At 54.9% G+C, this 11,449-nt stretch overlaps 1 protein-coding gene across 1 annotated transcript; it reads right to left on the reverse strand.

The window, feature by feature from the left end:
• Nucleotides 1-1,024: 1,024 nt before the first annotated feature.
• On the reverse strand, nucleotides 1,025-11,366 carry Alx3 (ALX homeobox 3; the record flags this gene model as incomplete). Its single annotated transcript, NM_001281625.1, is given in 4 exon segments — nucleotides 1,025-2,007; nucleotides 2,398-2,526; nucleotides 5,691-6,007; nucleotides 11,089-11,366. Coding segments are annotated over 4 exon segments (1,033 nt in total), but the record flags the coding sequence as incomplete, so codon positions are not given.
• Nucleotides 11,367-11,449: the final 83 nt, after the last annotated feature.

The raw sequence follows: 11,449 nt of genomic DNA on the forward strand, positions 1-11,449 counted from the left end.
TTTCTAGTATATGCACCCTGTTGTCAGATGTGAGCCCCTTACTGACTGGTGGGTAAAAGTCTAGGAGGCTTATCAGTGAGTAAGTAGCTCTAGACAGTCCTTCTCCTGCCAGTGTCAGGGTAGAGAAGGAAGTTGCCAGAAGCTTTCTCTGGGAAAGGAAGACAGAAGGGAGATACTCACTTCTATGGGGATGCATGGCCACCTCATGGTAACTGTCTTGGCTAGGAAATTCAATCTGATGGAGAACTTGTTCCCTCCTTGGGAATAAGACAGCACCGATGTGTCTTCATGCCTGGCTTTCCCTGTGCTTGAAAGATGAGGCGTGGGGTGGGGGATGGCTGGGCTGAGCTGGGTGGAATTCTGAGCAATGTGGTTGTGTTTACTGGGAGGGTGGGAGGGCCAGGCCTGCTTTTTTCCTGCCTTCCAGGCTCCAGAGATAAGGCAGGGGATGAGGGATAGAATGGGTAATACTCTAAAACCACAAGAAAGAGTTCTGGCTTTTGTCTCTGCCCCACAGCTCAGACATGCTCTCGGGGCATCTGGGAGAAGACAGCTGCCCCACCCCCAGCACTTGGGGTCCCAGCCCACAGGCACTCAAAACCTCCACAAGATCCTTGTCCTTCCATTCTCTCCGTGGTCAGTTCAACCACAAGCTTTCCTCAGCTTTGCTCCTGTCCCCACCCCCAAATTTCCCTGCCAAACAAATGAGCTCTGGCGCTTTAGAGCCTCTGGGGACCTGCCAAGGCCACCGATCTGACACAGGTGACAGAGCCAGGCATGGCAGACATTGACCTTGAGGGTTCTGCTACTGCCACTACACCACTATATTACAGTCCCCTGGATTCATGCTTTTCCACGGGAGGGCTTGGCCCAGCCTAGATCATAGACACACGTTAACCCTAAAGCAATCGAGGACCACATGCTGGGGATAGACAGCCACCTAGAATGAAAATCACCACTGTGTTTATTACTACAAAAAAAAAAAAAGCATCTTTACAAAAATCTGGATCCGGGTCGCAGGGCCTCAGAGACTAGAAAAATCTGTTTTATTTTGATCAACATCCAATATGGTTTCCATGGCATAGCCCTGGCCTGATCCCATGAAAGCAAATCCAAATATTTAATGATTGGTGGAATCTTTTCCGTCCTTGGAGAAAATGACTCCACAGTATATTGATAGACTGGGTACGGGGCAGAAAGATTTGAGGGATGCTTGGAGCAGAGGAAACCCCCGCCTTTTATTAAGCTGACCTTTGTCCTCTGGGCACGTGTCAGCTCCGGGCACTTAGCAAACGCCCCCTGGTGGTAGAAAGGCAGAAGCGAGGCCAGCCCTGAGTGCCACAGAGAGAGAGCTCCTCCCTGCTCAGTCTGCATTCTCCTCCCGTCTTCCTGGGCTGGCTCCCCAGACTTAGAAATAGTCTTGAGAAAACAGGGCAGTGTCTCTAGCCCAATTTGAACGAGGGGACCCAGTTTACAAGGAAGTGTCCTACATGCTTTGAAGTCTCTTCAGGGGGTCCCACCTTTTTTAAGAGCTAAGACCCTGTAGCCTGATCCCTGAAGCTTCTCTCCCAAGCTTCTGGAACCACCCAGAACATGGAAGCAGAAGGGTTTGCTGTCCGGTGTCCAGGCAGAGATGGGCGAGGAGCAGGGGAGAGCAGGAAGAGGAGTGAGCAGCTCGTTCTGTGTCCCCGTAACCCATCACGTGGTCCAGTTCAGCAGGCTGGGGGGCTCTTTGGGCTTTACCCTGAGCGAGACGAGGCTTGGGGACTTGTAGTCACCATCTGGAGAAGGCTCAAAGCTGTGCCCTCCCAGGGCAGGAGGAAAGCCATGGATGGAATAGATGCCAGGGTGGGCTGCGGGGGAGGCTGGCACTCCCATGAAGCCAGCCACGTTTCCATGGGAGTGGGAGTATGGAGACATGCATGGAGAGGGGATACCCTCTGGAGACATGAGGCAGGGCCCCCCTGGGCTCCCAGACCCTGAACCGGGCCACAGAGAGTTCTGCAGCTGAAAAGAGAAGGAGAAAGGGGCTATGAGCTGCTTGATCCAGAAGCTTCGTGCCTTAGCCTGATGGCTTTCTTGAAGCCTCCGAAGCGTCCTCGAAGTCTCCCCTAGACCCAGGGTCATCCCTCCTGCCACCCATACTGGCATCCAGGATGTCCCCACCATGGCTTCTCAGAACTACACTTTCTTCCTTAATTCGTCCATGTTCTGTGTGTATCAGAGTGGGCAATAGCCCTGCTCTGCACAGGAAGAAGTTAAAGGAATCGCCCACATCACACAGCACTCAGATGCTGCAGGAGATGCTGCAGCCCCCTCCTCCAGAGCACGTGTTCTCACTGGCTACCCCAGAGGTCAGGGACAAGCCTTGTCGAAGGGTAGAACTGAAGGTCTCACCTGAGGATGGCTGTCAGTTCGGGGCAGCACAGAGATGTCATAGGCAGTAGTGAAAGGGTTCCGCCCCTCCTGCATCTTCCCATAACGCTCACGCTTCCGCCACTTGGCTCTGCGGTTCTGGAACCAGACCTGGGGACCACCGTTGGGGAGGGTTAAGAGATGCCAGAGCAGCCCTGAGGACTGGAGCCTAATGGGTGAGGTAATCACTCAGTCCTCTCCTGGGATCTAGATCCAAGTCAGAAAATCCCAAGAGGCAGGATCATAGAAATCCTCACTGTTCCCAGGGCCAGTGGAGCCTGGGAAGGGTGCCTGGAAGAAGCTTCATCCCAAAGCAGTACTACTGACCCCCAGCAAACATTCCCCAAGATGAGTCATTCTCTTCATCTCCAGCCTGACTAGGTCGTGTCATAGTGTTGTAGGGGAAGGGGACTTGTGGGCCTCGGGGTCCCAGGATACCTCCTAGGCGTGCCAGTGTGGGTGTTATGTGTCCGGTTGCTCCACCTTGTAGCAGCCAATGAACTAAGGCATTCCTACTCAGTCAAGGCATTCCTATTCTGGTCATGGTCCTGTTTAGTCCCTCAGTGGCTCCCTGGAAACCCTGGCCTAGAGCCCATTTCCTAGCAAGGTTGCTTAGGTCTGGCCCTTGCCCTCTCCATAGTCCTATGCCCTGCGAGGCAACAGCACTTGGTTCTTCCCAGATGCCTCCCAAGCCCCCACACACCTCTCTTTTAAGATACCTGCCATACTGTTCCTTCCCTCCTATGAGTAAGTTTCCCCTTCCTGGGCTATACATCTCTTCAATATGTTATCCAGGCTGGGTTCTTCTATAATGTCCTGACCTTTCTCAGGGCACCCATCACAATCTGTGCCCATGCTCTCTTAGGGAACTTACTTCTCATTCATTTAAGAGTTCTTGGCAGGTGAGGGGCCATGTGTCTTATACACATCTGAGCATATATGTGATAAATTTGGAATACACCCGTCCTATTTCATTTACTTGTATTGGTATATATAGTCTTATTTCTTTCATTTGATATTGTGTCAGCTATGGAATAGATGTTGGTAACATTGAAACAAAACTAAGGTGGGTATAATGACACATACCTGTAATTCCAGAACTTGGGAAGTGGAGGCTAGAGGTTAGGTGTTCAAAGCCAGCTTCAGCCTCATACTGAGTTTTAAGCCTGTCTAAAATACACATCTCCCTGCCAAAATCCAAAGTCAAAACCAACCACACACAACCACTGTTTTCTAGGGATCCAGCTAGAAATACATTTTTAAAAGCTGTCTGTGTGTTTACGTGTGTGTAAACCCCACTACACTGTTAGGGATGAGGACCCCCAGTCCTCTGAATTCCTTTGTCCATGGTCACCTCTACTCACATAGGCCAACAACTTGATAACTAAGAGACGTGGATCCCCTGTTCTCCTGTCTTCCAGGTTGCTGGGATTCCTGGGCAAGCCTTGCTGAGGTCAAGAGTGTCCACCACGAATGCCCTCTCCCTCTTCTTCAGGCAGTTAGGCCTTAATTGGGAATGACTTTCCTGTCACCACCATTTCCCCCCAGAGCCCTCTGCCTGGGTTTGGGACTTGCCCTTTCCATTGTCTTAATTAGTCCTCTTCATGAGGTGGGTTTAATGGTGAGAGTTATGCTCCTGTCAGAGGAGAATCTCCCCATTCTCTTGGGCCTTGGTGGTTGGAGAGGCTTCTGGACTGGGTTTGGGAGTCCTATCACTACTACTGTTTTCTTCCAGGATCGAAAGGCCTAGCTAGGAGCTGGGCCTGGAGGCTCATGCTTATAATATGTGTTATTGCCAGCACTCAGGAGTAGAAGAATCTTTAGTTTGAGGTCAGCCTGGGCTGTCAAATGAATCCTGGGACAGCCTAGGTACTAGACAGGATGGACCCTGTTTCAAAATCAACCCCCCAAAAGCTAAAATAAAATAAAAAGGAGAAAGGGGAGACCTAGGAGAGGAGTGAGGGAGGTACTCCTGCCCCACACCCCACACATTTCCACAGGGAAGAACACTTCAGACACCATCCCAACACGACACTCCAGAGATTCCCCGTTGTGGGCTCCCTTAGCTTATAAAATAGGGGGTGGTTCCCAAAGCTTGAAGGATCTTAGCGGACAGTCATAGAGGATAGTTTTAGCTGCCACCTAGATGGGACAGGAAAGCAGGAGGACACAGCAGAGAAGAGGAAACACTCTGAGCCCCTCTGCCTCTCTTTTGGATCTGACTGTCAGGCCTGCTGTGATGACAGTACTGACTTCTGCAGAGTGACCTGTGGGACCCCATAGTCTATCAGAGTGACCTGTGGGACCCCGTAGTCTATCAGAGTGACCTATGGGACTCCATAGTCTATCAGAGTGACCTGTGGGACCCCATAGAGAGCTGCCTCACCCTAGCATCTTTTCCAGAGCTTCTGGAAGGCTCCATCCTGGGAGTGATAAACAGGAGCTTCCCTTCTCCTCTTCCCTCATGGTAGGAGGGTCGGGTTCCTCTACCAGGACCGTGACCTCACCTTTCTCTAGAACCCTAACACCCCTTCCAGTGCCTCCTTCTCTGCCACAGGAGATTGCCCTTTCTGACTAAACCGTGGATCCAAGCAAGGCCACAAATGACCGGCCTTCCTATTGAGCCAGAGTCTTAATGACGGTCCTTTCCAACACAACTGGGCATCACTTTCCTTCTCCCTCTCCCAGCGTCCACCCACCCTTCTCCCTCTTCCTCACTGGCTGGATTCCTCACTCGGTGAAGTAGTGGCAATAGCCAAAGGCCCTGGGGGTTGGTCTCTGTACAGAGGAGCCTGTTGGAGGAGGGAAGGGCTCCCAGTCAAGCCCTAACTGTAAGTTGGTTGTTTGTTGGTTCATGATGAGTCTCACATACCCTTCAGCAACCTTCCCACTCTGGCCAGCCAGCTCAGTTAGCACTGACTTCTTGCAACTGGCAACTCTCAAAGATTCTCTGGCTTGCTACTGGTAAGTCCTTTTCCAAAAGAGGGCAACAGAATCACCTGGTTAGCTAGTACATTATAATAGAGGACTCTGTACAGATACTTGGACTCCAGGAGCCCATTACCTGCAAGCCTATGCCCCAGCATTGACCCAATGATGTATTTCATTAGAAACAGAGAAAAGTCTGCGGCCACAGCAGAGCTGGCATGGAGGGCGAGTTACAAAGGCCAGCCTCCAGGAGGACCTAGCCTCACTTCTCCTAGCTCTTCCTGGATCTGGTCTGTGGCCTGAGTGGCTGTGGCAGCCAGAGAGTCTGGTGCCCACCATGGCCTCACCTGTACCCGGGCCTCTGTCAGGTCCGTGCGTAAAGCCAGCTGCTCTCGGGCATACACGTCCGGGTAGTGGGTTTTCTGGAAGACTTTCTCCAGCTCTTCCAGCTGGAATGTGCTGAAGGTTGTGCGGTTCCGACGCTTCTTGCTCTTGCTCTTGGCCAACTCCATGGTGTCAGGAAGTCCAGGGGAAAGAGGGACTCGCAAGCTGGCCAGGCAGGGGCCTGGGGAGCCTTGCACATTAGAGGGTCCGTCTCTGGGACCCCCTCGGCAATCCACCGGCAGCTGGGGGAAACTGGCAGCTTTGGAGGCCTTCTCCTCAGCTGCAATGGAAAACACAAAAAGGAGGATGGAAACCTAACGGGGGTTTTTGTGGGTAGAATAGAGGGAGGGAAGGAGCATTGAAGCTTCAGTCCCCGCCTCCTCCTCCTTCCCCTTCTCTTCCTCCTGGCAGCCACCCTCCCTGGGAGCCTGGCATTCAGAGGCCTGACTGCAGAGCCTCCAGCTGGGGAGGGGGCCCTAGGGAACCATGTGCTCTGTGGTCTGGGCAGATCTTCTGGGGCCAGAGGGGGTTCATTTCGGGGAAGTGCTCTGTGGTGGTGTGTCCCACAGGGTGTGGAGGTGCCAGGATTGGCGCCACAGAAGGGACTGCCACTCTGGCAGGGCCAAGAGTGGGGGCAGGGGTTAAGGATGGGTGGTTGACATCTCCTACCCCTTCTAGAGGGCTCTCTTGTTCTGGCTGTGCCAGCCTTGGTTCCCAGGCCCTCGGGCACATGCCTCTGCTCCCAGAGCCAGGCAGGCATGGACAGAGATGCATAGGCCACCTTTGGTGGTTTCCCTGTGCCTCATTCTTTGAAGTCCAAGTCTCTGAGGTATGAAGAGCAAACTGGGACAATGATGACTCCATAGAAATCATCTGTCTTCATCCATTCTAGAGTTGTGATGTCAGGGCAAGAACGTAAGCTCCAGAATAGAAAGGTGGAAGCTACATAGGCTGTGCTTTGGAGGAGCTCTGAGGGACCTGTACCACCACTTCCTCTCCCCGTCATCCTCAGCACTGCCTGCCCCTCCTATCTCAGGAGTTTCTGATTGCTTCCTCATCACCTCCATGGCAGGCTGGGAACTGTTCCCAGCAGCTCCACTCTGATATGTTCTCACTCACGAACCCCATATGACCCACCTGGCATGGTGAAAAATAGGTCACCACAACCATCCCCACCCCTTCCCTCTGGAAAAGACCCCCAGCCGTGTCCCATTAAGTTCCTCCCCAACAGTCTGATGGAATGGAAGCCACAAGGATGCCAAGAAGACGCCCTGCTGACTCAGAGGGCCCCTTCTTTGGCCCCAGGCCCATCTCCAACTGGGGGCCTGGCCCTCAGGAGGCCTAGCTAGCTGGCACCAAGAAGCAGTTCCTTCCTGGGGACTTGTTCTCAAGATCACAGCTGTGAGTGTGTGTGTGGTGGGGTACACTGAGTCAGATGACCCCCTAACTGGAAGATAGTTTGGGTAAAGTCCTTTTCAGCTGGAAAGTGGTCAGTGACCTCCTCAGGACCACCCAGGTTGTGAAATTAGCTTCCCATGTGTGTCCTGAAGACCTAGGGCAGCCACACAAGGCCTGGCCTCTGGCTATACCAGCTTGTAGTGACATCTCCTTCATGACCCACAGAGCAATCACACTGCCGTCCTTAATTCTGTTCCCCATCTTCACATTGTGGTTGGAGAGGAGACGGAGTACTATTTGCTAGGAAGGAGGAATCAAAGAAACCAAACTAATTAAGACCTTGTCAGAGAGCACCAGGAGCTTGGAATGGGTCACCCTAGAGATATCATGCCCTCAAAGGTCCTGGCAGGGGAGAGCCATGGTGTCTTGGGTTCTGAGTGAGGCAAGGATGGACTTTAGGCAGAAATGGGCGAGTAGATGTGAGGGCAGGGTCTTAGGAGTGCTAACCCACTACAGAGACCTCTTCTGCTTCCTTACTCTCAGTGCTGTTCCCATAAGAGCCAGCTTGGAGGGAATACTCAGATCGAGGGCCCAGTCACTGGCTTTCCTGATCTTGAGCCCATAAGCTGATGAAGTCAAGAGATCACAGCACAGCAGAGCTGCTGTCCCCACAACAGAGACTAAGGCTGCTGGCCTCTGCTCCTCTCTCATGCCTGCCCCTCTACAGTCTTCTCCAAGAGACAGACAGCTGCTCCCTCTCCATTGCCGCTCCCCTAAAACCTCCCTGGTCTAGCTGGAGGACTCCAGGGACAGGGCCACTTTTTCAGGGCTCCCCGAGCAGCTTCCTGAGGAGTCAGGCCTAGGGAGATGTGGAAGAAATGGAGAGGACCCATCAGGAAGGCAGTCCAGGAGTGGACGGCAGCGGTTTCAGCTTGCCAGGGGAAGGTTGTTCGGTTAAGGAGGGCCCATTTGAGGTCTGAACTATTGTCAGTTACAACAGTATACCGGGGGTGGTCCAGAGAGAGTACTCAAGTTGGTTGTTGGTCATTGGGAGCCTGAAGTTAAGTGTAAGGAGTGTCCTGAGCCTGTACAACTGCAGGAATGCAACTGCTCTCTGTAAGAGTGGAAGCCAGGTAGGTGCCAGGGCTTTTAATGTGCCTACAGGGCTCAGTATTCTTTACCTCTGACCTGGTCTTCGAACCTGTGCATCCCTGACCAGGGAGACACGCATCACAGCCCTACGACTTGCTGTCTCAAACCACCTCAAGCTTGGTTGGTGTGCAGCACCAATCCTGACGGCTCCAAAGACAAGATCCGTGCCATCCACTGTTGTCACAGAATCAGCCACCTGGTTTTCAGCTTTCACGGCAGCCTTGCTCTAAAGTGCGCTGTGTTCTGTCGTTGTCATGCTGGAGTCTCTAAATGAGCCAGTAATCTCTGAAGTCTGGACTGTCCCAGCTCTGACCGCGGCTTTAGCGGAAGACCTTATGTCCGTGTAATAAGCGCCAAGCTCAGGGATGCCAGCGATGGTGTTCTCCTTAGAGGTTCTCAGCCAAGGTCTCAAATTCTCCCCATAGGCCGGGTCTTAGGGCTGTGAATCTCAGCCAAGGCAGGTGGGAAGACCTCCAGCAGGAATCATTTCCAAAGGATTCGTTCCCGGGTCAGAGAGTCAAGCTTAGGCACAAACTGGCAGCCCTGAAGGAGCCGGAAGGAACCACCCCTGCCCACAGTTACTACCCCAGGGGGTGCATGGGTGTCTGGAAAGATAAGGCCCGCGTCGGGAGAAGGGCAGGGCGCTCTCCGCAAAGCGCAGCCAGAGGCAGGCGGGATGCGGATGCCTGCCTCTGGCTCGCTCAAAGCCAGTGAGCCAGGCTTTGAGCGTGCGCAACAACGGGCTCTCAGCAAAGACCAGCCGACGCTCGGAGACCGATAGTTTAAAGGCAGGGTTATTGTTTGTGTGCGTGCGTGTGTGTGTGTGTGGGGTGTACCTTTACTAAGTATCCATGTACAACCAAGACCAGAACCGAGGAGTTCCAGCCAGGGCGTCGTCGTTGAGAGGGAGCAGCGGCCAAGATCCCAGCCCAGGCTTGAGCTCGCTGGATTGTGCCTCCTTTGCGTTTGGCCTGCTCCCCCCAACTCCCCCTCCCCGCACGACCCAAATCGTTAATATTCGTATCTCATTTGTTCCTATTTGCTGTGCGCTACCCCTTTAAAAGGAAGTGTCCTCTTATTTCGTTTGTTCTCTCTCTCTCTCTCTCTCTCTCTCTCTCTCTCTCTCTCTCTCTCTCTCTCTCTCTCTCTCTCTCTCTCTCTCTCTCTCTCTGTCTCTCTCTCTGTCTCTCTCTCTCCTTCCCTCCCTTGTTTTTCTTCCTCGTTTACCCGCTTCGTTCGATCTGCTGTTTGTTCTTTTCGTTCGTCCGTTTGCTCCCTTTCGTTTCTCTGTCCACCTCACTGATTGACTTCACCTGTTGCCTTTGTTCTTCAACCTCTAATCCGTTGTTTTGTTCAACTTCCCCATCTCCCTGCGGGTTGTTGCTTAAGTCGTTTTACTTTCCTTTGCCACGTTTCATTGTGAGAACAGCCGTCGCCTATTTAGCTTTTCGTCATGCGCCCAGTCCCTTGGCTATCCAAGAACCCGAACACTAGGTGCAGGACGCTGTGCAGCGGCGGGGATGATGGACTGTGGGGTGGGTGTTGCCGGGTGCGACACTGACCCAAGCGGGTACCTGTCCCTGGAGGTGTTCGGGCGCTGCGCTGTAGGGATGCCGCCGCCGTCTGGCAGGGATCAGAGGAGCCAGGCCAACTGCTTCTCATTAAGTCCCAACTGTGGTTTTTATCAGGAGAGACTCTTTCAAAAGGCATTAGACGCGAAGCTCTGCGGACTTGCTCATTTCCTCCGATGACCCCAACACACCTCCCGGGCCTCTCCTGCACACTCCCACCACCCGGACCGGACGAAGGCCGGAGCTGCTCGCTGCCCAGACACTACGAGGAGGCTCGTGAGGCGTAGGCGACTGCCGCATGGGCGGATCTCCCGAGATCCAGCTCTAGTCTGGGCAGCGAAATGTGGCAGCACACACGGGGTGGGCGTGGGTGCGGAGACTCTCGTGGGGGCAGCGGGTACAGTGGGCGGCAAGCCATTCAGGCACATTCTCAGATAATGGCACGGTCTGACCCGCCTTAGCACACAGGGCACTGTGCCCGGAGCGGAGCGGGAAGCGCCCTGGGGTTTAGGACTGTCCAGGACCGCTTCCGACGGCTGAGAGGTGGCGATCCGGTGCCGGGATGCCAACTGCAAGGAGAGCGGCCAGACCCGTGGCGGGTAGGCCAGGTTAGTCTGAGAAACAAGAACATAATTATTTGATCTTGACGACGGCCCCGGCACTGAAGGGGATCAGCCACTGCCACTCTGCGGAGCGACTGAGGGCAACGGCAGCACCCTTTCCTCAAGAGGCCGGGCCCGACACGGAGAGCTGGGTAAGTCAGGCCGCAGCCCTTCGCTGAGTCCAGCTTGGCCACCAAGCCGAGACCCGCCCTCTGCGCCCTCAGCGGGCGCCAGACACAAAAGCCGAGCTCTCTTCCCCCAGCGTCGCGGCCCAGTTAGGCTCCCGGGCCCTCGACCCGGTCCCCGCTTCCGAGAGGATGGCAGCAGAGGCCCGGCTCCGGCTGGGCATGATCCCTCCTTTCAGGTTCAGTAGCCTTCGGGGCCGGAATAGGCCCAAGATCGTCGCCAATGAACCCTCCTTTGACCTCCCTCCTCCCGTTGCCGCCGCAGCCGGGGACACCGGCGACTCTGCCGTCCCCACCGCATTGGCCTTGCCTGCCCCAGGCCAGTAGCGATCAAGCGAGAGAACCGTGGGAAATGCGAGACCGGTTCAAGGTTGAGAAGCAGGAAAGTGGGAGAGGGGGGTCGGGGAACCAAGAGGGACCGGGGAAGGGACACCGGGACCGACTGTGCGTTACCTTCTGCGGGGCCCTCGTAGAAGTGGCCGCCGTTGAGTACCGGGGCGGGCCCGAGGTCCTGCAGGTACTTGGCGGGCGGCTTGGCGGGCTCTGGGAGGTAGGGTTCCAGGGGCCCGCAGGCCGGGAAGCGACTCAGCCGCGGGCCGCGGGGTGGCGCGGGGTGCAGGTGAGGCGAAGCGTCGGAAGTCCCCTGGGGGCCTGGAGGCTCGTCCCCCGCGGCCGCATAGGGACCGGCTGCCGGGCCCACGGCAAAAGGCGCGCAGCGCTCAGGGTCCATGCCGGCTCCGGGTTCGCAGGCCGCCGGGGCTCCGGGGCTCCCGCTACCCGCGCGGCCTGTGAGCGCCTGCCAAGGGGGAGGGAC

This window comes from Mesocricetus auratus, unplaced genomic scaffold (genome assembly GCF_017639785.1).
Source record: "Mesocricetus auratus isolate SY011 unplaced genomic scaffold, BCM_Maur_2.0 Super-Scaffold_100009, whole genome shotgun sequence".
NCBI classification, from domain to species: Eukaryota; Metazoa; Chordata; class Mammalia; order Rodentia; family Cricetidae; genus Mesocricetus; species Mesocricetus auratus.